The sequence below is a fragment of the Pollicipes pollicipes genome, unplaced genomic scaffold, assembly GCF_011947565.3.
Source record: "Pollicipes pollicipes isolate AB1234 unplaced genomic scaffold, Ppol_2.1 Scaffold_7231;HRSCAF=8579_pilon_pilon_pilon, whole genome shotgun sequence".
Classification (NCBI taxonomy): Eukaryota; Metazoa; Arthropoda; class Thecostraca; order Pollicipedomorpha; family Pollicipedidae; genus Pollicipes; species Pollicipes pollicipes.
This window is the reverse complement of record NW_023597034.1, coordinates 6,806,082-6,833,929: the sequence shown is the minus strand read 5'-3', so window position 1 is coordinate 6,833,929 and position 27,848 is coordinate 6,806,082. Positions and strand designations below refer to the sequence as shown.

At 65.8% G+C, this 27,848-nt stretch overlaps 1 protein-coding gene across 1 annotated transcript in view; it reads left to right on the top strand.

The window, feature by feature from the left end:
* dlg1 (MAGUK family member discs large 1) overlaps window positions 1-27,638 on the top strand; it is a gene marked incomplete in the record, with an annotated part of 122,418 nt that extends 94,780 nt beyond the window's left edge. Inside the window, 10 exon segments of the mRNA XM_037232729.1 lie at window positions 319-400; window positions 11,794-12,010; window positions 15,774-15,913; window positions 17,000-17,240; window positions 19,206-19,308; window positions 23,865-24,053; window positions 25,154-25,326; window positions 25,925-26,037; window positions 26,345-26,436; window positions 26,843-27,638. Of these exon segments, the coding sequence (XP_037088624.1) occupies window positions 319-400; window positions 11,794-12,010; window positions 15,774-15,913; window positions 17,000-17,240; window positions 19,206-19,308; window positions 23,865-24,053; window positions 25,154-25,326; window positions 25,925-26,037; window positions 26,345-26,436; window positions 26,843-26,949 (1,457 nt within the window).
* Between the last annotated feature and the right edge of the window lie 210 nt (window positions 27,639-27,848).

Below are 27,848 nucleotides of genomic sequence, written 5' to 3'. Positions count from 1 at the left end.
TTCTCCTCTCTCTCTCTCTCTCTCCTCTCTCTCTCTCTCTTCTCCTCTCTCTCTCTCTCTCTCTCCTCTCTCTCTCTCTCTCTCTCTCTCTCTCTCTCTCTCTCTCTCCCTCCTCGCCTCTCTCTCTCTCTCTCTCCTCTCTCTCTCTCTCTCTATCCTCTCTCTCTCTCTCTCTCTCTCTCTCTCCTCTCTCTCTCTCTCTCTCTCTCTCTCTCTCTCTCGCGTTTTCCGCATTTATTTTAGGTCAGAAACTTGTACGTTCAGATGCCATGTCAGCCGTCTCTCCTGTGCCAATTAATTCGATTTCTGCGTCTTCAGTGCCGCTGGACTCGTCTTACGGATACAACGAGCCGTACGACATATCCACACCCCGCGCTGTCAGCACCGAGAACGTCGCAAGGTAAGGACATTTGCTTTTTACCGAAACAGCGACGCATCGCCGCCCTGGCGGCCGCTGGGAGAACTGACGGTTTGGCCGCGTGGCCAGAGATGGCGCAGGGGCGGGCGGGCGCCTGTGCGTGTGACCGGATGTGCCGGGCGGCATTTATGGCTCGGTCAGGACGAACGGTGGCGTCCGGAGCAGCTGGAGTGTGGGGATCACGATCGGCCGGCTGAAGCGGGGGGCGCTGTCGAGGGCGGGGCGCGACGCCGATCGCCGCCCGCCACGTGGCGCTGACGCCCGAAAGCCGATTAACGGGTGGCGCGCGGTCCGTGTATCAAGCGGCGTTGCCATGCGACTCGGGATGCCGCCGGCTTAGAGCAGATGTGCGGAGGTGAAGGTGGATTTATGTCGGTGCGGGCATGAAAAGGCATGTAAGTATATGTACCGGCAGCGTTGCATTCTTGGGCCTGCTAACCGGACGCATGGGGGATTGGGTGCTATTTTAATGCTGAATCTTGCAGCTAAGCACAAGGTCCGTTCCTGGAACAGTGTCCGTGTTTCTTCTCCGCTCGGGCGTCACGCGGCGTCCGTCTGCCGCGACGGGCCGCTCTCCGTTTGCAGGTGTTCTTGTGAAGGGTCCTGTGGGGTCCCGCGTGCGTGGCTTTGACTGGCTCGGGAGGGGGGGGGGGGGTGCGCTCCAGCTGCGCCCGTTATCCGAGAGTGACCGGGGATAGGCTGGGACGGGCGGGCCGTTCATGTGGAGAGGGCGCTGACCACGTGCGAGCATAGCTCGTTGATATCGGGCCGCAGCTTCGTTCGGTGCATGACCGCTGTGTGGTGACATGTCTCTCGGAGCCTGTTGCATAGTGTATTTTTGCAGGGCTGTGGGGGAGGATAATAGCAAGAGGCTAGGTTTTTGTGTAATTGAGCAATGATGGAGCTTTTCCGCTATCGCTTTTGTCTCACGTCAATTCGAATGTAAAAATTTGAACCTTGAATTTAAAATGCCGCAGCAGCGCCTCGTTCAAGGATCTGGGCAGACTGAACCCATACGTGGGGACTGCGTTGGCAGCAAGTTGAATCAGAACGCCGAACCTTGGTGTCAAGTCACCGTCAGTGAAAGGAAAGCAGGATAAATATATATTTTAATGCGAATGGGCTAGAATTTCATCATCCCAGTTCATTCGCCGGCCGGCGGTTGATGACGTCGGTTGATGGCCGCGGCGAACGGTTCTGAATAGAGCGCTCTGCGCGAGCGGAGCTGAAGGTGCTGAATCCCCGGGGCGGCACCGGATCGATCTGTGACCGACGGCGCGCACCGAACCTCCGCAGCGCCCAGCCTCGGCACGCAGCGCCGCCGCTTACCCCCAGCAGGACGGCCGCGGCCCGGCGTCACGTGCTCGGGCGGTCTGCGGCGCGGCGGCGGCCGCCAGCCCCCTCCCACCGGCGTGCCCCTCAGACGTGCGTCACTGCTGACAATGCGGCGGCAGCGACAGCGGATGCCGGCGCCGGTTGGGGCCGTCGGCTCGGATAGGTGGAGCGCTCGCATAGCTGAGCTGGAGTGCGCTCCCCTGCCGTGCAGCTGATAGGCCTGCCGGCCGGCGGCTGCTGCGGTGTAGCCGGGCGCTGACAGCGACGCTGCAGGGACTTAGACGCTCTTGTAATCGCGGCGTGTAAGTATGTTGGGCGAAGCTGGTTTGCAGTTGCACCGCCGCTCATTGTCATTAATTTTATTATGAGAGCTATGTTGAACTGCGCTGTTTCGGGCTCATGGGGTTACATGGCGCGATTAAAAGCGTGTGAAAGCTGCAGTTTGACGTCATGAGGCCGGCTGCAGTTCGGCTGACGGTGGCCGCGCATGGGGCCGGCTCAGCCTAACACCACCCTGTGCGGGAGCTCGTCCGGAACGGGCGCGCCGCTGCCTGGGAAATCGGGCCCTTCCGGCCGACGGGAATCTCTATTGTGTGGAGGCTGTGAACGGCCGCTAATAGGCTGGCGATTGAGGATAGCCGCCGGCACGCGCCGCCTCCACGAGACGTGGCCGCCCGTCCGCCGTCGGCCCCCCGTCGAACTCTGTCGGGGGCCCCTGTCGACCCTGCCGGATCCCCTCGTCCCCCTGCCGCCGGACTGCCGTGCGGTAGCGAGGTGGGGTCGGGCAGCGGCCGAGCCCGTGCGTCGGCCGCTGCCCCCCCCCCCCCCCCCTGACCCGGTCGGTGGCGGGTGCAGCCGGCCGGCACGGTCGTCACCGCCCCTGTGGTCCGGGCCCGGCCAGCTGGCGGTGGTGCGGCGCTGTCGCCTACCGTGCTGGAACAGCCGTCGCCGCCGGCGCCTTTGTATCCGAGCCTTTTGATCGGCTCCCGGCCTTGGCTGGCGGAGCGCCGAAATGCAAAATCATATCAGCGGCCGTTCGTAATCTGGCGTATCTCGTTGGGTAACAAATGTAGGCATCGTTTATCACGCGCGGATCGCAGCGACGGCACGGACGCATATCCGCTGTTTTGGTCACGTCAGGGGCCTCCGAGAACCGGCTGTCGGGCCTCGACCGTCGCGTCCATCTGACCTTTTTTGTCGGGATTGTTCGCCGTCAGAGGAGAGTCCGGGTGGTTTGTATTCGGCGTGTGCGCGCTGTCGCGGCGTGACGAGCGGCGGCGGCAGTGGCCCAGGGCGGCACGAGACGGCGCTGCGACGGGAAGGACGGTGCCATATCGGGATCAGAGCTGCCCCAGGTCGCCGCCGACGGTGCTCCGTATGTGGCGGTCGCTCCTGGGTCAGTGCGATATGGGTCAGTGTTACACAAGGACCGGGTCGGCTTTGGCTCTGTTTGAAGATGCGTTTAGAGACGGACACAACAGTGGTGTTAATTCAATTCGGCTAGCTGAGTCAGCTTTTAACTGACTCGAGCACTGTTGCGCTGTCGGTGGCTGCGGGTGCCGCCATCGCCGTGGGTACCTGCTGTCTGGCCCCTCTTCAATGTCTCCGCTAGACGTACCGCATAGGACGACCGAGGCCGAGCCCGCACCGCGGTCGACTGTGCGGCGTCGCGACCCTCTGCCAGACTGGTGACCGACGACAGGGCAGCCCGATCCCGCCAGCGGCGTGCGGACAGGCCGGGCCAGGTGGTGGCGCGCGCCGCCGGCCAGCCGGCCGGCACACGGCCGCGGCCAGCGGCGGCGCCGGCAGCTGCCACGCCGCGCGGGGGACGCCCATTGTGGCGGCGCGCCGCTGCCGGCGGACGGCGGACGGCGGCCTCCGCCGCCGCGCGATCCGCAGTGGTTCGCGAGCGAGCGGGCCGGCCGGACTGCGCACACGGCCGGCACGCGGTGGCTAGCCGACGGCGCGCTGCGGTCCGCTGGAGGAATTCGGCGAGTTGCCGGCCCCGTGGGAGCCGGAGCGGCCCGGCCCGCGGCTTTTAACTTGCCGCACCGGGCGCTGTGATCCACTTTGGCGTTGGCGAGTTGGCGAGTGGCGGTGGTCTGGTTGCCGGGTGCGCTGAGGCGGACGGTGCGCCGGGGGCTGCTGGAGTCGCGAGCGGCCCGGTCCGCGGGCGGCGCGGGCGGTGGCGGGTGTCCGCGTGTCCCTCGTGGAGAGTGGTGAGAGGCGGTGGGAGACATGGCCGCCACCAGTCAACCGACGGTGTGCTACGGGATGGTGCGTCAGCCCTTTCAGGCGATTGAGCGTCTGCCCAGGAAGCTCTCAACTCAGCCACTCAAGTGAGCTTCATTGCTGCCACGGCGGCGGGGAGGCTGACTTCATCGATTAAGTTGTTAAGCTCTTGGTTTGAGCATATTGGGGCAGGGGCGGCCGGAACCTTGCTCTTGTATGTCCGATGTGCTCCACTCTTTGTAGTGGGCGGATTCGAAATGTGGTTTGTGATGTCATGTTTGATTGCTGTGGGAGCAATAATCGCAGCCTTTTTTGTTGGTACTCATTCAAATGATCTGCAGTTAACGTACGGTTGTGCTTGTCAAACGGGGCCCTATAAATAGCAGCATTTATGAGATTAAGTTTCGTATTTGTTTTCCTGTTACTATTCCATTTCCCTGACGCAAAATTCTTTCAAAAGCCCAGAATGTTATCGGGTGGGGTCCTTCATCGCACCGGTGCCATGAGAAAAAAAGTTGAACCGCACTGCGCCGTCCTGCATTTCCCGACGCTGGCATTTATGAACGCTCCCTCAGGGCTATGCTAATGGTCGTGCGATTATTGCCGTGCCGTTGATTGGCTGAACGCCAATCGGCCGGCGGCAGTGAGTGTTCGGCGCGGCTGCGAGCCGCCAGTCGGAGGCGGCCGGCGTTCCTGCACGTGCGCCGCTGAGGTGACGGCGGCGCGCGTGAGCCGCCGCCGGCCGCCGCCGATGCCGTCCCGTCTGCTGGGCCCGGGACCGGCCGGCGCGGCGGCGGCCAGCGGCGGACAGCGGGCCGCGCTGGGAACAGGGGCGGCGCTGCGGCCTGCAGCCGGTGCTGATGTCACCGACACCAGCAGGCGGGTTCCGACCGGGGCAGCGGTGATCCCCGAACAAAAATGGTTGAATTCGCTGAAATGGTTGAAAGTTTTTGTTTGCGTCGAAATGGCGTCACACATGCGCCAGAACTATAATGGGTCTTTTCAGACATATACGTATATTGACTAACTGCTGATTGTATTAGAACAGCCTTTAGTTGCGATGAAAAGAAGGCCTGTTCACGCATTTCCATTGCCCCAGCGTTTTGGCGTGATGCGGGCTCAGTGTCGGGTCAACTTTCAATGCCGGTGAGTTTGAGCGATCTTTTTCACTCGGGCAGAGACCCCTGGCAGGCTCGTATGTAGCCGACATGGCATGTCCGTTACAAGCTGTCGCAACTGAAATATACTCCATCGCATTTGATTTCAGATGTGACCCTCAGTTCAAAGCCAAGTCTTCGTCGGCCCCAGTATCAATGCCTCTTCCTAGTCGCGGTGGGAATCAGCTCTGCACGGTTCCGAGTCGGAGTCGGAGTCGTGGTTGGCGCGGCCGGCGCGGCGTCAATTATATAACGCTGTCGGACGGCGTCCGCCCCAGATCGCGGCTCTGGACGTGCGCCGGCGCCGGCGGAAATCGGCGCTCAGACAAAGCGGAGCAGGGAGCGCGCGCCTTCCTCGGTAACGGGGACAGCGTCGGCTCTAACCGAGCGAGCCGCTGGCAGCGCCGCTGTGGCGAACCGCCGTTCGTAACGGGGGCGGCATCGGCTCAAACTCAGCGAGCCGCTGGCAGCGCCGCTGTGGCGAACCGCCGCTCGTAACGGGGGCGGCATCGGCATCGGCTCAAACCCAGCGAGCCGCTGGCAGCGCCGCTACGCCTCAGCGTCGTCGGCGGCGAGCGCCGTTTTGGCGAGGCCTGTCGCTGGAGGCTGGGCCGTCTCCACCGGGGGCGGTGCTGCGGCGGAAGCTGATCACCGCGGCGCCGGCGCATGCCTGGGTGAGGTGCGCAGCGTGAGTGGAGCCGCTATGAGCCGGCCGAGTGGCGGCGAGACGACGGCGTTGCTGTATGTAGCGGGGGCGGGCCGACGGCGGGCGGCGGGGCCGACGGCGCTCCGCGAGCGCGGTCGGCCCGCCGGCGCACAGGACCAGCGCGGCGGCGGACAGTTACGCCGCGCTCGGTCAGGCCCGCCGCCTAACGGCTTGCGGCCCGCTACGGTCGGGGCGCGACACGGCCGGCGGTCCGCCGGATGGCGGGCGGCGGGCGGCGGCGGCGGCGGCCCGAGGGCCTGTCGTCGCCGGCGCCTGGCCGCGTGTCGTGCCGGTCGGCCGCGCCGCGCGGACGGCGCCGGGGTGACGCCTCGTGTGCCCAGAGCGCCCTCATTAGCTGATTGGCGGCAACGGCTGACGAATGACCGGGTCTGAGATGATCGGACGTGGGCATTGGCCGCACGGCGGCGGGGGCGGCGGCCGATCGCGCTCCGCGCTCGTACTTATGTGGTGCCTTGTCCGCCTGTTTGGACTATTTTTCAGTGACTTTTGCGCGGGCGGGTGATGGGAGGGGGAGGGGCGGGGGCTCGGCCGGGTAATGTGTCGTCGGGAGCGTGGGACGCTGGGCAGGGAAGGGACAGCCCGCTGTGTCTGGCCGTACGCCGCGTCAGGGTCGACGACGCGGGAAATGAGGCAGACGTGCCGGTCGCCGCGATTAAGAGCGCGGTCGATTCTGTTGGTGTCCAGTTCCCCTCGGTACCGCGGCTCTCCCTGTTGTTTGTCCAGGAGAACCCCGCCGGTCTGTATCTTTGCTGGCTTTGAGCGGAGACCCGGTCCGTGGCCTTGCTGCGTCGCTGTCGCCGTACCCCCGCTTGAGCAGCGGAGCGGCGTTCGTCGGTCGGAGGCTCGTCTTGGCCTGTTTTGGCCCGCGGCCGGCCCGTGTTTGCGGCGGAGGGCAGCCGGTCCGCCCCGGCGGGTGCGCCGCCACGGCTCCCACGCCGCCTCCCGTTGGGTTTTCCGCCGGCGGCGGCAGCGGCGGCGGCGACGCCGCCGGCCTCGCTCGATCGATGTGCGCCGCCCGGCCGGCCCGGCGCGGCGGCGGTCGCCTCAGTTGCCAGCGCCGCGTGCTGCCGGCGGCGTCAGCTCCCCCCGCCGCCGGGCGCGCTCCCCGTCAGAGAGGTAAGCGGCGCCACCGGCACGTGCCGCGCCGACATCGGCATTTCCGCTATGCGCCGCCAGGGGACGGTCGGTGTTGCCTGCCGCCTCGCTGGGGTGAGCTCGCGCTCGGAGCGCGCGAGGCTCGGGCCGAGCTTGCGGCCCGATGAGAGAGCGAGTGGTGCGCAGTGGTGCGCAGCGACGCCTCAATTCAAGGTCCGTCGTGCTGCGCTGGCTGGGGCAGGCAGCCAGTGCCTTTTTTGGAGCCGAGCATGTGCAGGTGCAGGTTCCGCAGTGCAAAAGTTTGGTGCCCGGATTCCTACGGCTGCTCTGGTCAGCAGCGGGCTCAGCCGTCCCGTTTGTCGAGTGTCGCTGCGCTTGTCGGAGCGGTTTATGGCTCATTTCCGTCACATTTTGAATTCTAGCGTTTGTGGCTTGCTGACTTTTTCAACAACTCCCTTTGCGTGTGGTCATTGCACGTGCGGAGTGACACCCCGTCCTGGATGCGACCCATTTATCATGTCGTCCATGGTCGCTGCGTTGTTGGTTACTGAAAAATGCCGGGCGCTTGACCGGCTGCGCTGTGCTGGGCGGTTCGTCCCGCCGCTGTCGCATTGTTTCAAAGGGAAAGGCCGGCGGCGGGCGGGCTTGCGTGTCGGAGCGCGACCGGAAGCCACCTGCCGCCGCTTGCAGGGGCACTCGCCGGCGTGAGCGCCGTCCGAAGCCTGCCGATGAAGTGATCTTTACATTCCATGACCGAGGGCCGGCTGCCGACCGCGTGGCTCGCCGTGCCCGCGCGCCCCGCTCCAGGGGCGGACAGCTGGCATGCCGGTTGTCCCACTCTGCCCGACGCCGTGCGCTATCTAATCTGTGCGGCGCGCGGCGCATGCGGCGCTTCCGCCGCCGCTGCCGGCCGTTCGGTGCCGGCGCGGCGGGACGGCCGCGCGTGACGGGCGTGCGTGAGCGGCGCCGGCGTGAGGCGTGAGGCGGCTGGGAACCGGCCGTCGAGCGGGAGATGACACGTGGCGTCCGGCGGGGGGGGGGGCGCAGTCTGGCCGCCGCGGGCGCCTGATTCGTCCTCGGCGGCGCGAGGCGGTGACTAATCATGGACACTTTATCTCTGACGTGATGAACTCCGCGGATGTCGTCGTCTGCGGTCAATCAAGCCGGTCGCTCCGCTTTGTTCCTTGTCTTGCCGTGCCGGGCAGTGAAGTTGAGTCAACCTCAGCAACTGACGCGCTGTTTGCGTGCGATTTTCCGTGGAATGTCAGCGGGGCGTGCGGCCGCAGCTGTATGCGGCGCAGACTGAACCCTGCACGGTTCGCGCTCACAGCTGGCCCAGCCTGGCCAGTCTGGCGGGGCGCGCGGCCGCAGTTGTATGCGGCGCAGGCTGAACACTGCACGGTTTGCGCTCGCAGCTGGCTCAGCCTGGTCTGTCTGGCGGGGCGTGCGGCCGCAGCTGTATGCGGCGCAGACTGAACCCTGCACAGTTCGCGCTCGCAGCTGGCCCAGCCTGGCCAGTCTGGCGAGCCAGTTTGCGGCAGGAGATTCTCCGGGCCTGGCGTGGCCGGCCGATGTTCACGCGTCGCCGGCCCGGGCGGCGCTCGACTGGCCCAGCTCCAGTGGGCGGCGCGGCCAGCCGGCGTCACGAGGCCGGGCTCAATGGCCCGCGAGCGATCCACTCGGCCCCCCGCCCTGCCGAGATTGATTGGGCCCGCCGCCCGTTGCTGCTGGCCGGCCGAGCTCTGTCTGTCGAGAGCGCGGGGCGTGTTTTTCGGGAACGCCCGGTGTGTCCGAAATATTCCGTTGTCTGGCCTCTATTATGCGGGCGGCGATGGATTTGTGTCAAGGTCAGCAGACGCCCGGAGGGCGGCGGGATTTACTGCGGCGGCCCGGGGCTTCGGTCGGGCGGGCACGTGTCTGTTTGCGCTCAGTGATGAAGCCAGTCAGCAATCTCCTCAACCAGTTTGTCTCTTCAATCGGGAGGTTTTTCGTCAAACGTGGCTCGATGCATCCGTACTCGGGACGGCAGAAGTCTAGTCGGCTCGAGCCGTCTCCATCCAGTCGAGAGTCGTCGGCTCTGGCCGTGTGCGTGACGTGCGTGCGCGCCATCAGCCGCCCGTCCTCCAACGCTCGGCGTCGTCCGCTCTGCAGCCTGAGCCGGCGCCCTTCGTCGTCCGCTCTCCGCCAGCGCTGGTGCCGTCCGCGCTCCGTCCTCAACCAGTGCTCTCCGCCGTCCGCGTCTGCCCTCAGCGGCGCCCCGCGTCGTTCGCTCTCCGGTCCTAGCCTGTCTGGCTCCTGAGCTACTGCCGTCGTCGCCTGCCGTCCCCCAGCGGCGTTCGGTGCACGCGCCCTGGTGGCGTGTGCCCGTGGCGCGCGCCGCTGACATTTGCGGCAAGCGCGCCAATTGGTCGGGGTCGCTCCTGGAGCGGCGGCGGCGGCGGCTCCGGCCCGGTCGTCTCGCGTCGGCCGGGCCCCTGGAGACGCCGTGCAGGCGTCGCTGGGACAGGGCGCCGATCCGGTGCTGATATTGGTTCGTCGTGTCACCGAGCCGGGACGAGGGCAGACGGCTGAGCGCCCTGGGACGAGGGCAGACGGGTGAGCGTCCCGGGACGAGGGCGGACGTGTGAGCGTCCCGAGACGAGGGCAGACGGGTGAGCGTCCCGGGACGAGGGCGGACGGGTGAGCGTCCCGGGACGAGGGCAGACGGCTGAGCGTCCCGGGACGGGGGCGGACGGGTGAGCGTCCCGGGACGAGGGCAGACGGCTGAGCGTCCCGGGACGAGGGCAGACGGGTGAGCGTCCCGGGACGAGGGCAGACGGGTGAGCGTCCCGGGACGAGGGCGGACGTGTGAGCGTCCCGGGACGAGGGCGGACGGGTGAGCGTCCCGGGACGAGGGCCGCCGCTGCGCTGTTGGGGAGCTGCTGTACGGTGCAAGGCGATGGTGTGAAGGGAGGGCGCCGCCGGAAGGCGGGGATGCGTGCGGGTATTGGGCCCAGCTGGCTTTGTCGATGCCGCGAGCGGGGACACGCGAGGGGCTGAGCCGTAGAAAGCTGAGGCTAGTGGCGCGGCAGAGATTGGCTTTTGTAGAGGTAAGCACGGTGTAGAAATGTCGCCCGATTTTGTGATGCCTTTGTGTTTTGTCGGGAGCCTGGGTGTGCGCTGCCTGTTACAAACGCTCTAGGATGGTGTCGAATTGTTTTTCGAGTCGGAGCTGTTTCGTAGCCGACTGGTGCAGCGGAGGCAGACAGGAACTATGTTTTCCTGGCGTTCAGACAGCCTCTCTCGCAAATTGGGATTGAGCAGTGGGCGCCTAATAGCGCCGGTGGGAAACAAACTGCGGTAATGTGTCTGGCGAAGCGTGGCCGATGGAATGGAAACCAACCACCAGACCGCAGCGGGGCTTCTGATGTCTCGCGTTCTTCGTTAGTCCCGCTTTGAACCACGGGAGCCAATTCATTGGTGATTGGTGCGACGGGCTAGGAATTGGATGGGACAGTTCATCACAACGGCGGTCGAATTTCAGTACATGTGCACAGAAGCTACACTGATCACCTGACTGCAGCCAGCACGAGTGCCTTTCACGTGCCGCGAATTATCTGTCCTACTTCCCCTGACGTGAACGGCGACTGTTTGATGCGCAAGAGTTCTGTCATGGCTCCGCGCCCCTGCGACGACCAGCCACTCCCCTATCTCCTCCGTCCGGCTCCTCAAAATGCCCTCCCCCCCCCCCCCCCCGGTCATGGCTCCGCGCCCCCGCGACGACCAGCTCCTCCTCAAAATCCCTCCCCTTCCCCCCGGTCATGGCTCCGCGCCCCCGCGACGACCAGCTACTCCTCAAAATCCCTCCCCTTCCCCCCGGTCATGGCTCCGCGCCCCCGCGACGACCAGCTACTCCTCAAAATCCCTCCCCTTACCCCCGGCCATGGCTCCGCGCCCCCGCGACGACCAGCTACTCCTCAAAATCCCTCCCCTTCCCCCCGGTCATGGCTCCGCGCCCACGCGACGACCAGCTACTCCTCAAAATCCCCCCCCCCCCTCTCCCCCGGTCATGGCTCCGCGCCCCCGCGACGACCAGCTACTCCTCAAAATCCCTCCCCTTACCCCCGGCCATGGCTCCGCGCCCCCGCGACGACCAGCTACTCCTCAAAATCCCTCCCCTTCCCCCGGTCATGGTTCCGCCCCCCCCCCCCCCGCGACGACCAGCCACTCCTCAAAATCCCTCCCCTTACCCCCGGCCATGGCTCCGCGCCCCCGCGACGACCAGCCACTCCTCTATCTCCTCCGTCCGACTCCTCAAAATCCCCCCTCCCCCCCCCCGCGAATCTGGCTGCAACACGGTGGCAGTGATTCCGGTCAGCAGCAGTCCTTTAGACTCCTCGACCTTGAGGAGGTCATGACGTCATGTTTATGTTGGAATTTGATGCTGATTGATGGTCGGGTCTGACGGTTCTCAAAGGGGTCCCTGTCGGCGGCATTGCAAATAAGATCCTGAGTGCAGATTGCTGCCTAAAAATAGAATGGTGTGAAGGAAACTGATGTTTGTGTTTTTCTGTGGCGATGTGAGCTTACCGTATCGCGGTCGGCGCGTTTGCTGTTCGTGTCGCTCGCCGTGTTGTTATCCCGCGCATCGTGTGGGAATCTGGCACGCTCCACATTATCAGAGCGCTGTAGGGCCTCTGCACAACCTGCCCTGGTCTGACCTTGCGTGACATGCTACATGACCATAACTAACAACCACCTTTCCGACCACACGTAGGCCATCAGGTAACCCGGAACGCTGCATGGGCCTTGGATATGGCCTGACCTGACCTGACCTGACCTTTCGGCAGGGAGCCGCGCCAGGTGGTGCTCAGCAAGGCGTCCGGCCAGGGGCTGGGCTTCAACATCGTGGGCGGTGAGGAGTCGGAGGGCATCTTCGTGTCGTTCATCCTGGCCGGCGGCCAGGCGGACCGGAGCGGCGAGCTGCACCGCGGCGACCAGATCCTCTCCGTCAACGGCGTCGACCTCTCCAAGGCCACGCACGAGCAGGCGGCCGCCGCCCTCAAGGTCAGCAGAGGTCGCACGCGCGGCGGACGCGGCCGGGGCGCTTGATGGGATGCGCGGCTTCGAAGAGCGGGCGGTGGGTGGGGCTTGACGAAGTTTGTGTGGGTTGTGCAGGTTGTTTCCTATCGCGAGTGCTGTAATATGGGGCCTGGACCCGCATGGAATCGTGATTGAGGCGTCGGACGCTGCTTGGTACGCATCGCCACGGCTCTAGATCTGGGTGAGATATGTTTCTTTCCCGGCCCAAATAAGTCATCGTTATTTTTGATCGGCCCGTAGTCATCAATCGTCATCCCACTTATGCGCTGCAGAGCGGCCCACTTCCCGCCGCCTGGGCGTGATCTGGATCGGACCGAGCGGCGCTCGATGGGCTCGGCTGGCCGGCGGCGACAGTATTTCAGCCGGACGCCGTCCTCACCCGGCCCTAATGACACTCCGTCCGGGCGGAGCAGGCATCGCTCAGTGGTGCTCCGGCCGGTCGTGGCTCGAGCGCCGCCGCGCCGGTCCTGGGCGGAGCAGGCGTCGCTCGACGGTGCTCCGGCCCGGTCGTAGCTCGAGCGCCGCCTCGCCAGACGACGGAAACGGCCGTCGCCACCGCCACGACCCCCTCTGCCCTGTGGGACTGCGGCTCGCCGGACCTCCGCGGGCGACCCCTCTGCTGGCGGGCGACCCCTCCCTGCTGGAGGGCGACCCCTTTGCTGGCGGGCAACCCTTCTGCCCGCGGGCAACCCCTCTCCGCTCGCGGGCGACCCCTCTGCTGGAGGGCGACCCCTCTCCGCTCGCGGGCGACCCCTCTCCGCTCGCGGGTTACCGCTCTGTGCTGGCGGGCGACCCTTCTCCGCTCGCGGGCGACCCCTCTGCTTGCGGGCGGCCCCTTTGCTCGCGGGGGACGCCGGGGAACGCGTCGGCCGGGCCGGGGCTCCGGTGTCTGCCGCGCCTTGTGCGGCGGCGGCCGCGTCGGCTGTCGCCATGTGAGGACGGTCGAGCCGGCAGGGCCGCCGACACTGAAGGATGGTCGCGGTCGGCACTGTTCGGACCGGCACGGGTCGGCCGGCGGCGCCGGGGCACCGCGCCGACGGATTCGCCCACGTCTGACGAACGCTTCACCGGCCGAGGAGCGCCGGCGGCTGCAGCCGGTGGTGGCGGCCGGGCGCCGGGCCGGCCAGTGACGGCCGGGACGGCGGAGGCGGGTCCGGCGACAGCTGGCTGGGTCGGCTGATGTAACGCCGCGGCCAGTCGCTGGCCGCTGACGGCTGATTGGCCGCGCAACAGCTGGGCACCAGCGCGCCGGCCGATGCGGTGTAATGCCGCGTGTGGCGCGCTGATACGGCCGCTGGACACCCCGGCAGCTGATGGGGAGGCCCGCCCGGCCAACACAGCGGCCGCCTGGTTTGTGGACCTACGACAAAGGAAGGGTGGGACGTGTCGGTGATTCGGTGCCAGCCGGTGTCGCGACGGGGGGAGGGCCGAATTACTGGTGGTTCACATTGAGGTGGAGGATATGACAGATATCTAAGCGTTAACGTCAATGAGAGGCGGCTGAGAGCATCATGGCGGCTCGCTTAGCATACAGATATGGCCGCTCAGTGGATGGAGGGGAGTCTGACGGTGACGGCTTCATCAGACTGACGACTGCGTACTGCTGCGTAGCTGAGCAGCGTCCCGCGAAATCGATCGCGGCTGTTGAGGCTCGGAGGCGGTTGGGGCGCGACGTTGAGACGGCCGCTTACCGGTGAGAGGCCCGCCAAAGCGGCGGCCTGGGATTGACGCGCCGGCGCCGGGGGACGCGGCCGGTGGTGAATGGTGTCGGCCCGGATGTCGTCGACGCTGCGGATTGCCTCTGTGGGCCGCGCGGCCCGTCACCTCGCCCCCGGTCAGGGCCCCGTCGTGCGGCGGCGGCGGCGGCGGCGGCGAGCGGCCCCCCGGGGACCCGCTTCCGTACGCGTCTATTGTGCCGCAGGGGCCAGATTTGTTCCGGGTCTCTGAGGAGCGTTCGGTGGGCGGTCCCGCAATTGGCGGCCGAGCGTACGTGACGCCCACCATGGACAGTGAGTCCCGACAAAGTGCGCCGGCGCGATGGTCAGGTTTTGGCGTTTGCCTTCGGCGAAGATGCCGTGCGTGGCGTCAGGTGCGTGGGCGATTACGGTCTGGCTTGGGGGTTGTGTGCTGTCCCTGATTCTTTCACCGCTCTCTCGAATGTATCCTTATACCGTCGCACAACCTGCCGAAGCTCAGGGCACCGTGATTCTGCGGCGGTCACGGTCGCGTGCTCAGGCTGGCCGGTCTTCTGCGCGGTCGGTCTGTGCCTCGTGTCCACGTCTGCTGCACCTGCCCGCCCGGGTCAGCTGTCCCCCGCAGTGGTAGCCCGTCAGCCGAGGAGTGTCCGGAGTGTGGACAGGAGGTGCTGACATGCCTTCCGTGGCGTCTGCGGCCACCTGAGTGCCCGGGCTCGCCCGGAGTGTCCGGAGTGTGGATAGGAGGTGCTGACATGCCTTCCGTGACGTCTGCGGCCGCCTGAGTGCCCGGGTTCGCCCGGAGTGTCCGGAGTGCGGACAGGAGGTGCTGGCGTGTCTGAGGCCCATCCGGCCTGGTGCCGGCGGCGGCACGTTCTCGACATTGATCGGGGCGCGCGGGCTGCACCGCGGCGCGGGCGTCCGGGACAGCGCTCGCGCGCCGCGGTCTTACCGGCGCTGCCGCTGTCGTCGCGCCGCGCCTGGCAGCGGGATGGCGTGCACGGCGTCGCCGCCCCCCCCCCCCCCCCCCCCGCCCCCAGACGGCCGCCGCTGGGTCCGCACTGGTGGCCGTCTGGGCGGGCGGGCGCCACACTGTCTGCTGTGCGGCCGGACCGGCCGGCCGGCGATGCTCGGAGCGCTGCGCCCCCCCACGTCAGCCTCTGGTTACGGTTGGCATGCGGGGTGTCTCCAGGTCTGTGTCGGCTTACCTCCGCGGCTCCGAGTGGATTGCGCTCTCTGTGTTTGTCCGTCTGTCGGGCGTGCCGTGAGTAGATCGTGTGCCGTGTGTACATCTGCCTGGCGTCTCGTCTCGCGCGTTAGCGGGAGTGGCGACGTTGCCCTGGTCTCCGACGTGGCACATCTGTGTGGGGATCCGTCCGCAGAGCTGTCGGGCCGCCCGCCGCTGGACGCTGGACGCTGGTCGAATACCTGTCTGTCGCTGCCGGCGGGTTTGGGGCCGGACGTCTCCGCCTGGCCTGTGGGGTCGCCCCCGCAGCCTGGCCCGGCCCCCGAGGACCCGGCGGGGCGAGCGCGGCGGCCGCTGCCGGCCTCCGCTCACGTGGGCCCGTGTTCCGTGTCGGCCTCCGCTCACGTGGGCCCGTGTTCCGTGTCGGCCTGCCACTCTGCAGGTTTATTTATCGGCCGGCCGCCGCCGCCGGCCTGTTTATACGGCGCGCCCGGCCGGCCGGCCGGCGGCGCCGCGGGGCGCACCGCCGGCCCAGTATCGGCCGGGTCGGCGCCCGGACATCTCCTCCAGCGGCTGGCTGTCCCGGGCGACTCGGCGGTGCTGCAGCGTGCGCCTGTGGGTGCCGCGTGACGAGCGAGCGCTCTGCGGCGCCGGTGACGCGGCCGGGTCACAATGCGAGTGGCCGCGCTGAGATAAGGAACCCCAGCGCTTCCGGTCGGTGGGCGCGTGGTGCGCCGGGGGCGGCTTTGACGTCGGCGCCCTCTGTGACGGCCGGCCGTACCCGGCGGCGACTGAGAGCGGCCCGCTCGCGGCCGGGTCTGTGACGTCAGCGCCGCGCCTGCCGCAGGGAGCCGGCCAGACGGTGACCCTGCTGGTGCAGTACCGACCCGAGGAGTACAACCGGTTCGAGGCCAAGATTCACGAGCTGAAGCAGCAGATGATGTCCGGCACGCTGCGCACCACACAGAAGCGCTCCCTCTACGTCAGGTAGGTGCTGCGAGCACGCCGCGCCGTACACGCACGCTGACAAGACGCCAGGTACGTCCTGGAGGATCCCCGTCCAGTCATGCGGCGACCCATGCACTGCTCAGTGATCCTTGTCCGACTCGTCGTGCCTCGTTCAAACTCGACGCAGAAAGCCGGCTGTATGCCAGGCCAATGCAAACACTTGGGCGTAGTTGGCTCCGGCGGGCCCGGTCGGCCGCCGGTCAGCACCGTCCGAGTGGGCGCCGGTATGACGTCACTGCGCCCGGCGCTCGGCGCGGGCCGGCCGTTCCGACTGACGCGGGCCAGCGCCGCGGCGGCCGGCTCGGAAGGCGCGATTTGCCGCTCTCCGCCTGCAGCCGATGCGTTCCTGGAGCTCCCCCCTCCCCACACACCCCTGCCGCCGCACCGCGTGACCTTTCGACGGCGCTCGTCGATCGAGCAGCCGGCCTGTGTAAATAGCGTGCCGTCGGCGGCGTGCTGAGGACTGACATGCTCCACGCGGCCGGCCTAAGCGCCGCTTGGCCGGCGTGGCTAGCGCCGGGCGCCGGCGATCGGACGCGGCCCGGGCCGTGTGACGGGACCGTCGAGCCGGGGCTAGACGGGCGGCGAGGCGTGCTTCACGCGCACTGCTACCGGGGGGGAGGGGGGCTGACACGCGTGGGTAGTGGGTCGCGCTGTCGGGAGTGGTGCCGTGCGCGGGCCCGGGGGCGGGGCCGACGGGCGGGTCTCGTGCGCTGCGGGCGTGACATGGCTGGCACTCCCATTACGGCAGCGGTGTTGACATGAGCCGATGCGATTAGGTTGTCGTTGGTGCCGCTGCCACCCGGGGACGTGTAATGCTTTGTGACGGTGTTGTTTGACGTGATCTAGGCTCCGAGACGGACATTTAAGGCTTCGGGCCAGGCTTTTGCTAAGCCGTATATTTTGCGAGAAGCCTTGGCGACGACTCATTGCGCCTGGCGAACGCCTGCCAGCTGCCCCGCCTGTGTTCACGTGTGGTAACCTCTCCTCGCACGTCTCTGGAGCCGCCGCCCCGGCGCACCGGCCCCCGGGCGCCGGCTGACCGGCCGCCGCGCCTGCCGACAGGGCGCTGTTCGACTACGACCCGCGGCTGGACGACGGCCTGCCGTCGCGCGGCCTGCCGTTCGCCTTCGGCGACATTCTGCACGTGACGAACGCCAGCGACGACCAGTGGTGGCAGGCCAAGCGACTGACGCCGCAGGGCCAGGCGCTGGCCATCGGCATCATTCCGTCGCGCGGCCGCTGGGAGCGCAAGATGCGCGCGCGCGGCCGTACCGTCGCCTTCCACGGCCGCGCCGCCGACATGGTGAGACGCCCGGCGGGCCGGCCCGGGCCGCCCGGGCGCCGGTCAGGTGTGGGCCCTGCGGCGCGCTGCTGTCGAGGTCTTAACCGGACTGGGTGATCCACTTTGCGTTCAATCGGACTGAGTGCACCACGTGATGCGCATGAAGGCTGTGTGCCAGCTGTGGTGTGGTAGGCTGTGGTTCGAGGAGTGGGGCATTACCGTGATCGTAATTTGGAGCTTTATCCTGGTGCGCTTGGTGGGGACGTGAATGTGCCCCTGGTTTAATTTCCAGTGGAACGGGGTTGAAAGGCGCTGAAGTGAGGGCGAAGAGAGGCGGCTCGGTACTTCAGAATGCGTGGGTGGGCGGTCGGACCCAAGCGCCCACTTGGCTCGGCAAAGATCAAAGCGGGATGAAGACGCGCTGCTGCGGATATCAGAACTGCGAGCGCGCTGTATCTTTTTCGGCAGACCGTGTTCAGTCTGGTAGTGCTTGGCATGTCCGGCTGGCTGCGTCGGCCCCCGGGCACGATGTGAGCCCGTAGTCTGTTCCTCGGACCGGACCGCCGGCAGCGCCGGCTCCGTGGCAGCTGGTGTGGAATTCCCTGTGGCGGTGATTCGAGTGTCGACGCGCGGCTGGACGCTGCTATCGTGGCCGTGGGGATCCCAGTCCGCGAGGGCAGCACGTGTAGGTCGGCGGACGGAAACGGAAGCCGGGCTGCGCGGCGCGGCGCGGCGCGAGCCCCGCGCCGGCGCGCGGCGCCTCCGGGAGAGAAAGTCTCGGCATCTGGGGACGAGTGTCGACCGGCCACTTGTCATGGAGAGCAGCTGCTGCGCTGCGCGCGTGCGCAGTGAAAACATCGCCGCGGATTGTTCCATTGAGGTGGTGGGCATAGCTCTGCGGTGTTAGGTCCGCGCGTCCGCGAGGCGAAGGCTGCTTAAAGTCGGCCCCGGCGGAGGCGTCGTCGGTTCCAGCGTCTGGCTCCCGTCCCAGACACCGGGGCCGCGTGTTGTGCGGCTCCGTCGGCGCTGTTTATTTGTATAAGGAACACAATGCCGGCCTGCCGTCTTCCGTCCCGTTACGAGCCGGGCCCTTTATCACCGCGTCTGCGGACTCGCGTCAGCCGATGCCTGGCGCGAGGCGAAGGAGACGCCTGCCGGGTCGGCGGCAGCCGGGCCCGCTCTCGTCTGTCGGCCGTCAGTGGGAGCGATGAGCCGTCGGCGGCGGCGGCGGCAGGCTCCAGCGCTCCGGCCTCACCTGGCGCCGCGCGTCGGGCTCCGACCGGCCCTGTGCGTGCCGGGGTCGGACAGAAATAACGCCTGCGCCGCCGCCGCCGCCGCCGCCGCCGCCGCCGCCGCTATTTGATTCGCGAGCGGAGGTGCACGCCCGGCCGCCGCCATGGAAGGAGGAGGGCTCAGTCGCCGCCGACTGGGGACGAGCATCCGAGGCGACCCGACCGCGGCGGCTCGTGAAGGTGGCATTCGGTCGTGATCACTTGAGACGGCGTTTCGGTCGGGGCTGGGCTCTCGGCCTGTCGGTGGGCGGCGGCTGACACGCCGCTGACGGCGCGGCGGCCCGTCGGTGGGCGGCGGGCTGACATACCGCTGACGACGCGGCGAGCTCGGGGCCCGACCACTCCGAGACGACTGAAGTGGCGCCACGCGGGTCACGCTCTCAGCCGCCGAGAACGCCGTCAGAAGAACCGGCGTGGGGGCGTCACGTCGGGCCCGTGCAGCGGCGCCGCCGGACGCACGCTGCTGGCCGGTGGGGCACCGCGCCGTGGTGGGGTGTGGCGGTGTGGTGCGGCTGGCGGGACCGGTCGGGCTGTCCCTCCTCTGTTGGCGCCGTCACTGCCTGTCGGGTGCCGTGCTGGTGCCCGCTGCATGCAGAGCTGCCTCGCCCCGCGTAGGCGCTCGTGCCGCTCGCACTACTCGTGATCGAGGCTCGTGATGTCGGACAGATTGTTAAACTTCGCGCTCTTATTTCAGTCGACCCTGGACCGGAAAAAGAAGAACTTCTCGTTCTCCCGCAAGTTCCCGTTCATGAAGTCCAAAGAGGACGTGAAGTCGGACGACAGCTCGGACAATGAGCGTGAGTGGCGGGCCCGTGGTCGCCGCTGGGGGGGGGGGGGGGGGGGCGCTGCGGCGGGGAACAGGGGAGTCTCCGCCGCCGAAGCTTGGCGGCCGGGCTCGATTCGGGGTGTCGGAGCGACGTGGCTGCTGCCGGCGATCGGATGTCATCTGCGGTGTAGTTGCCTTGCATGTGGTAAAACAGCAACTTGCAGCGCATGTGTGTGACGGTGTAGACCCGCTTAAGCATATCGGCATGTGTATGGCATGATTCCTACTGCGGAATCAGCATCCGGCTCCAAAACCACGAATCGGTACAAACTTCTGCATGCGCGCGCGTGCGTTGCAACGCTGCGCCCATCCCTTCCGTCCTGTGAGCTCCTTCCACTCACGGCATGTGGCCAGTGAGGCAGTTCGTTTTCCAGTCTGTTTACTAGGAACCAAAACCCTGGAACGCACCTCACGCTTTTGCTCGCCGAGCTGTTGTGTTTGTGGAGCGTGCTCCGGGCAGCGCTGCGTAAAAACAGTGGTGATCCAGGCGAGCTGCTCGGCTCGGAGCGGCTTATTAGCGGTAACGTGCGACATAGATGCCCACATTCGACGCTCCCCGGGCGCTACAAATAACATCTGCACAGCGCTTGAGCAGCCGAACCGTTCTTGTGTTCGTCATGGACCATTCGGGTCGAACAGCTGATGAGGATTGGCATTAAAAGCTACGAAGGCTTGCAATATAAGCCCAGTAGGCTATTGCCCCGATCGGTCCATCCCGTCATTTGACGTCAACTCGTTATACGGGCTCGAGCTGATGGGCGTTCGCTTCCAATGAAGCGTATTAATAAATGCTCGCAGAAACACCCCTGATGCTGGCTCCGGGGACACGGGCTGTCGAAGGCTGACTGAGTTGTGAGCTTTCGCGACTGGCGGCGCGGGGCTAGAAGCCGCCTTTTGAGATCCGGGAAATGGGAGGAAGGGCTGCGATCTGTAGAAAAGTTTGTTTAGCAGTGTGGCAGGTGGTCGCTCCCGGGATAAATCTGTACCAATTAACCCTAGCTGTACAGCTCCAGTGGGTGTGGCTGGCACCTTTTGACGGGAGCGCCGCGCGGATGGAGCCGACTGAAAACGCCGTGCCGTTTGTGTAGCTCAAACAAACCAAAAAATAGTTAAAGCCGGGCCGTGGGTGTGTGCGCACACGTGTCCCCTGGTGCCGCCGCTGTGCCGGTGGCCGCATTGGCCGCCGAGCCGCGCTGACCTGCGACTCGGCCCAAGACCGTGCACTCGCCGCGGCCCGTCTCAGCACTGGTTGCCTGGTGGCCGGCGTCTGTGTCACATGCATGACCTCGCCGTCCGGTGCTGTAATCGCTACTAACCGATCCGCGCCTGGCATGTCACCGCATGTTGAAAGTATGCGTGTGTGCGTGTGTGTGCGTGAGTGTGTGTGTGTGCTCTGGCCATCCGCCCCTCCGTCTAAACCGGCGTCCGTCCTGTCCTGACGCTCCCCTGACAGCCGCTCCACTGACCGCGCGCTCGGCCTCTGGGCAGCGGCCGGCGCCTCTTCCTCGCCTCCCCAGCCTACCGGCGCTTCCCCGGCGGCGCCCCAGCTGGCCGGACCGGGCTCGGAGCCGAGCCGGGCCAGCCGGCGCCGCCTGCGCGCGCCCTCGCCGGCGCCGCTGCTGCCCAGCCTGGGCGGCCTGCGCCGCTCCGGCTCGGTCGGCTCGCTGCTGCGGCTGCTGCCGGACCTGCCGCGCCGCCTGTTGGCGCGCCGCCGCACCCGCTCCACCTCCGGCTTCCGCTCCTCCTGCTCCGGTACCGTACCGCCGTCCTGGCCGCGCCGCTGTCCCGGTGCCGTCCCGGCGTCGCGCTCCCTCTCTCGTGGTCAGCCGGACTCGGCACCAAACCTCGCCTGGCCACACCGGTCGCTGCACGGCATTGTGGACGTGTGCTGCTCCGTACCCAGCATTGTCGCGTGTGCTCGCAGTGTACCGTACCCCCGATTGGCACGTTTCTGCCCCGTAGCCGGTCCCATCCGGTACGTTTCTCTTGTGTCGACGTGCCTCAATGCCCTGCATGTCCAGAGGCCTGTGCGCTCATTCGTGTTAATGCAACGGGAAATGGTTTTCGGGCCCGTTCTCGTTGACGGCGAATGGAAACGAGCGCTATGGTGCTAAATTTCGACGTTGGGACATCCGCCCGTGTGGCAGAAGGCAGCCTCTGGGATGTTTTCGAGGAAAGCCAGCGCAGTATTCATCGGGATGTACTCGGTCTGGCCGGGCTCGGGCAATAGGCTATGGGGTTTGTCACGCTCCTGATGAGATTGGCCGGTACCATTCCTAATCTGGAGCGACGCTGTCAGGTGTCGAATATGCGGTGTCAGGTGCCACGCGGCGCCGGCGGGGCGCCGCCAGTGGCGTGGCAGCTGTTTTACCCATCCGGCTCGGTGTTTCACCCGTCCGTCGGGGTTCTGCTGAGCTCCGGGGGTCGGAACACCCGGTCGCGATCCGGCCGGAAAATATGGCGTATGAAATATAAAATGTCCGCAAAATGTCACGAAAACATGGGGCAGTTTGCGTTGCGCCAGTGCAGCTGGGATACGTACCTGGGCGAGACGCGACGAGATGAGATGACTCAGTGCTGGGAGCGCGACCTCACTCACCTTGCGGCGCCACCGGCCATTTCCAGGAAAGACAATCGCCGCCGCAATCCCAGGCTGTGTGCCGTTGTCAGCAGGGCGTGATTTAATGGGGAAGGGGGGGGGGGCGCGAGCTGAACTTCACCGACGCTTCCGGAGTGGATGCCGGCTGTCTGCTCGGCTATTTGCGGCGGTGCGCGGGCGTCAGGTCAGAGCTTATCTCACTGGCCGTGCGCAGACGTTAGGTCAGCTGGTCTCATCGGCCGTGCGCGGACGCTAGGTCAGAGCTGATCTCACTGGCCGTGCGCAGACGTTAGGTCAGCTGGTCTCATCGGCCGTGCGCGGACGCTAGGTCAGAGCTTATCTCACTGGCCGTGCGCGGACGCCAGGTCAGAGCTGGGATTCGTGCTGCTGTTGGAAGAGTGTTCCGGGGCACTGGCGGCTCGTCGCCGTGGAGTCAGGTGTGTTGGCGTTGGCCGAAGGGTCGTGTGACGTCATCGGTCCTTGCACTGATCGGCGAGATCAAACGAGGTGACGTGGCTGGAGAACGCGTTAATTCCGGCGAATGTACGCTTTAAAATGATGGCAGACGGGTGGCGGACTGAGCTTTTTCAAGGAACGCGCGCGCTCCTTGACAGAGGGAGCCCCAGCGAGTGCAGAAACCGTATCAGCGCTCAGGGGCCATGGAGCGACCGGAGTTCGAACCTTGGCCCTTACATGGGAGCTGAAGGCGTTAAACACTTTTTCTAAAATGTTTTTACATCACATTACATATACATGCACACAAATGCATGCATTACACATACGATCACCGTTAGGCTCCCGATCCTGCACTGTAGTTTGCTGGCGGCAGTCACATGTTTCACTTATTCTACATTGCCGTGAAACATCCATCAAAGCCAGCCACCATGGCTGTGCGTCTGCAGACCTGCTTCGGCCCGAACCTGCCCGGGACGGTATAGGCTTCATTACCGCAGCCGCATCGCCACAGGCGCCCGTGATCTATGCTGCGCCGCCCTATTGACGCCGGTGATCGCACCATCTGAGCTGCTGGCGCTTATTGACGCCGGTGATCGCACCATCTGAGCTGGTGCCGCCTATTGACGCCGGTGATTGCACCATCTGAGCTGCTGGCGCTTATTGACGCAGGTGATGGCACCATCTGAGCTGCTGCCGCCTACTGACGCCGGTGATTGCACCATCTGATTTGCTGCCGCTTATTGACGCCGGCGATTGCACCAACTGAGCTGTTGCCGTTAATTGACGCCGGCGATTGCACCATCTGAGCTGCTGCCGCTTATTGCCGAGCCGCTTATGGCCGAGCTTTGCCGGGGCTGCGGCCAGCCGGCGCGCGAGCGAGCGCCCCGTCCGGACCAGTGGCGGGCGCCCGCCCAAAGGGGCGGCCCCGCGCCACGCATTCACGCACTCAGCCCCGTCTGTCTGCCGCGAACCGCATCGACCCGGGGCGCCGGGCGCCGGCTGTAAAAGCGCGGGAGCGTGGCGCGCTCTGCCGTGACCTGGCGTCGGCTGCGTCTCGGGGTAAACAGGGACGGGGTGCGGCAGGGCGGGCCCGCCGCTGGCTGTTGTGGCGCCGGGCGTGTTTGCTGACTGTGCTGACGTCCGGGCGGGTTCTCAGCGCTTACGGCGACGAGGCTGGGCTGTTCCGGGAGGCGCTCACTGTTTGGCTGTGACGCGGAGCTTGTTATTCCCCGTGTGAGGCCGGTGTTGTAGTAATGTCTCTTGTCGGTGTGTGTACCGAGATGTTGCATTGTCGGGCGTGTCCGCCATGTCCTCTGTTCCAAATTGCTGGCCCAGGCCCGAAATTACACTGCAAATCACTTCACTCTTCAACAAAGGTGCCGATCAGTTGGCTCCATTTGCTGATTGGTGACCCCCGTGACCGTGTGCCACGTGCCGGCATTTTGTGTGACCGGAGCTGACCTGTCTGACAGATTCGGTGACGAACGCGTCTGAGGGCGACGACCGCAGCCTGCCGGAGGAGGCGGTGCTCTCGTACGAGCCCGTCCAGCACGTGGAGGTCAGCTACTGCCGGCCGGTCATCATCCTGGGCCCGCTCAAGGACCGCATCAACGACGACCTCATCTCGCAGTACCCAGACGACTTCGGTAGCTGCGTCCCGCGTGAGTGAGGTGCCGGGCCGGGGTCCGTTGTCTGCTGGAGAACTGGGAGGTCCAGGAGTGAGAGCGAGGGACTAGACCTGGGTCCGGCGTGTTTTGGGGGCAACCGGAGGGGAGTGGGAGGATCCGGATCAGATCGGGTCGGATCGGGCCGGATCCGACCGAACCGAACCGAACCGAACCGAACCGAACCGAACCGAACCGAACCGAACCGAACCAAACCGAACCAAAACAAACCGAACCAAACCGAACCGAACTGAACCGGACCGAACCGGACCGGACCGGACCGGACCGGACTGAACCGGGCCTGAATGTATGGAACAGCACCGGGCGCTGGACAGATCGTGAGGTTATTTACGTGCTCGCTGGGCATCTGAGAAGAGTATCTTGACTCTTAATAGATGTTCAGAGCGTGATATCTCTCATGCTGACATGGGCTAACATGGGCTACGCGCTTGCCATTACGGCGCGGTCGATCGCCCTAAATGGCCCAGTTACGTCCGAGCGCGGCGACTCGCGGATCGACTGCACCGTGAGCCAGAGCCAGACTACTGCTGACAGCGGCGTGGTGGCTGGGTTACGAGGGTGTGACCTTGGTGCCGGCTCCTCCATCAGTCCCGCTAATGACCTCGAATGCTCCTCCCCCTCCCCCTCCCCTCCCCATCGGTCATGAGCGTCCCGCCTACGGGTGCAGCTGGTGAGCGTGGGGCCGACAGACTGCCGCCGCCGCCGCCGGCTGCCGGCTGCCGGTGATGTCTGGCGCCTGACGTCGGCTGCAGCCTCCTCGACTACCCGGCCCAGCCATGGTCTAAATCCGCCGCCGCTCGCCCCGGGCGCGCGTGGTCGGGTTCTCAATTTATGGAGCGGCCGCAGGCGGTTAATCGCGGGGCTTCGGGCGGAGCCTGTTTTGACACGGACGACATGTGAAGTCGGCGGCGGAACGGCCGACGTCGGCCGCGTCAGTTGCGGCGCCTGGCGCTCGCGTGGGCGACGCCTCCGGGCCGCAGACGGCAGGCTGCCGTCCCTTGCGCCGCCCCCTGTCGTCACAGTGCGCGGCGGGCGCGTGTCGACCGCGCGCCCTGAGCGGCCCTGCGTCTCCACAGACACGACGCGCTCGTGCCGGGACAATGAGATGGACAACCGAGACTACCACTTCGTGGAGTCGCGCGAACAGATGGAGCGGGACATCCAGAACCACCTGTTCATCGAGGCCGGCCAGTACAACGACAACCTGTACGGCACCAGTTTGGCCAGCGTGCGAGAGGTGGCCGAGGAGGTAAGGCTTGCCGCAGCAGACGAAGGCAGGGCTGGTCGTGTCTGCTGTGATGTGCGGGGCGAGCGGGATGAGCCTCGTGAGTGCTGGCCCCGAATTAGCGTGTCTGGGGGGGGTGTCAGTTGGGGGCGGGGGGCAGGCAACTGTCAGGGGTCATTGGGATGTTGGAGTTGTGGATGCGTGGTGGCGTACCTTTTTGCCCAGGTATTACATGATGGCAACGTGTTCGCCTCACGCTGCTGAGCCGGAGCCGTTCCGGTGTGCACCTCATCGCTGCTGCACTCGTCGCCGTCCGTTTTCGCCCGACGTGATCTGAACCGCCTACCGCGAGCTGCCGCACTGCCGGGATGTTGCGGCGTGACGGCTAAAAGGCAATCCGCACTAGAGATGGTTGGCCACTGGCCTGCGCCCATCAGCCGTTTCTCTTCATTTCGGCACCGCAGCAGCCCGCGGTAGGCGATTTGGAGCAGGCCGTTGGCCGCGCCGGGAGCGCACTCGCAGTCACATCCGATGACGTCACGATCAGCTGCTGAAGGTCGCCATGGCGCCCGAGGTTTGGGTCACCGTCCCCGACGGTGACCGTGGCCGGCTCCGTTTCCAGCAAAGGAAGCACTGTATTCTGGACGTGAGCGGCAACGCCATCAAGCGGTTGCACGTGGCGCAGCTGTACCCGATCGCCATCTTCATCCGGCCTCGGTCGGTCGAGCAGGCGCTGTGAGTGGCACGCGCGGTGGCCATCGCGAACGCGCGCCCGACGACGGTCTGACCGGCGGCCGCATGCGGGCTCGTTGGTGGACAGATGAGCGGCGGAGGGCGGGCTGTTAGCGGGAGTGTGGGCCCGGAGATGTTTACTGGCGATGAAATTGCGTTGCTGACGATACTGGATCATCTATTGTTTCTGTGCAGGAATATGTTTCCGGTTGATTTGTTCACTATTTGACGACATTTGCACGCAACGCCGCTGCCTCAGTTGTGTCTTATTGCGGGAGTAGTGAGTGCGTTTGTGCTGCCTGCGTTCCAGGGAGTGGAACAAGCGATTAACTGAGGAGCAGGCCAAGAAGTCATTCGAGAAGTGTCAAAAGTTGGAGGCCGAGTTCGGAGAGTACTTTACAGGTGAGAGGGTCGAGCGAGGCTCTGACGCCGTCATGCGCCATGTGCCAGCATTCCGCCTGCATTGATTTGTCTTTGAAGTTGTCGCAAAATAGCTGCATCGGAAATGGGTGTCCATAGAAACGTTGCCGTTTTCATCTCACACATGTGTTGTTCCAGTTTGTTATGCTATTTTTTGTTAACAATTATTGTTTCTAGTATTGGTTTCATTTTGTCCCGTCGCAGTACAAGCTTGCAGCAGGGAAGAAATCGCCATTCGTTCCACGCCTGTCCAGACCAGACCCGTGGCATGGGCTGCACTCATGGCCGCCGGTGGGAGCGGGGTGCGGGTGCGGGTGCGGGTGCGGGTGCGGGTGCGGGTGTGGGTGCCGCCCCGCCGAGCCTGACCACGCTCTCCCCCCGTCACCAGCGATCGTGACCGGCGACACCCCGGAGGAGGTGTACGAGAAGGTCAAGGACATCATCCGCGAGCAGGGCACCAACCGCATCTGGATCCCGTCGAAGGAGAAGCTGTGAGCGCCGCGCGCGGCCACGGACTATTCCAGGGCGGCGGCGGCGGCGGCCTGCGGCGAATCTCAGCCGGCAGCGCGGGCGCGTGCCGCCGCCGAGGCGGGGCCGGCTGCGGACTGGCGCCGCCCGCTAGCCCGACGGCGCTCGGTCCGCGCTGGCCGAGCGCGCTCCCATGACGTGGCGTCGGCCGACCCAGCGTCGGTCACCACAGACGCCTAGTTAGGTTGTTTTTCGCTGTTACGCCCCGCGCGCGCGGGCGGCCGGCGCGGTGCGGCGCTAGTGTCGCTCGCCGTCGGTTTTGGGCGGGGCCCGGGCAGTGGGCGGACCCTACGCTGCTACCTCCCGCGCGACGGGGCGCGGACGAGGCGCGCGCCGGCGGTGGGTTCCATAAGATGTGATGATTCTCCCGCCCCTAGAGTTCAGTGTCGGATTCGTTGTGTCGATTCTGTTGATATGGCATCCCCACTCACACATTGCGTATTACATAGTATCGGTAGGTTCTCATTCATTTGTAGTTATTTATATTTTAATGGCCTCGTGTTGTGTACATGTTAGGCTGGTCGGGGCCGGCCGCCGCGTGTCGTGCAATTCTCCGTTTGTCTTGCCCCTCGCCACCGGCATGAGCAAAATGTGTCAAATCTGAATATCCCGTCAGAGCGCGTGCGTGTGAATAAAACGACGATGACGAGTCCCTGCGCGTGGCTGTGTAGCGCGCTGGCTGCCCCCGCGGCGCGACTATGATGATGAAGAACTGGTCGACCCGCAGCGGTGCAGCGACATTGGTCTGGGGCGAGCTCTCAGACTCTCACGGAATATGTCAGACGGCGTGTGTGAGAAACTCGGCGGCTCTGCGCCCGCCAGCTTAGCTTGAGCAGGCCCTGCGGCCGTACCTCGTGTACAGCGTG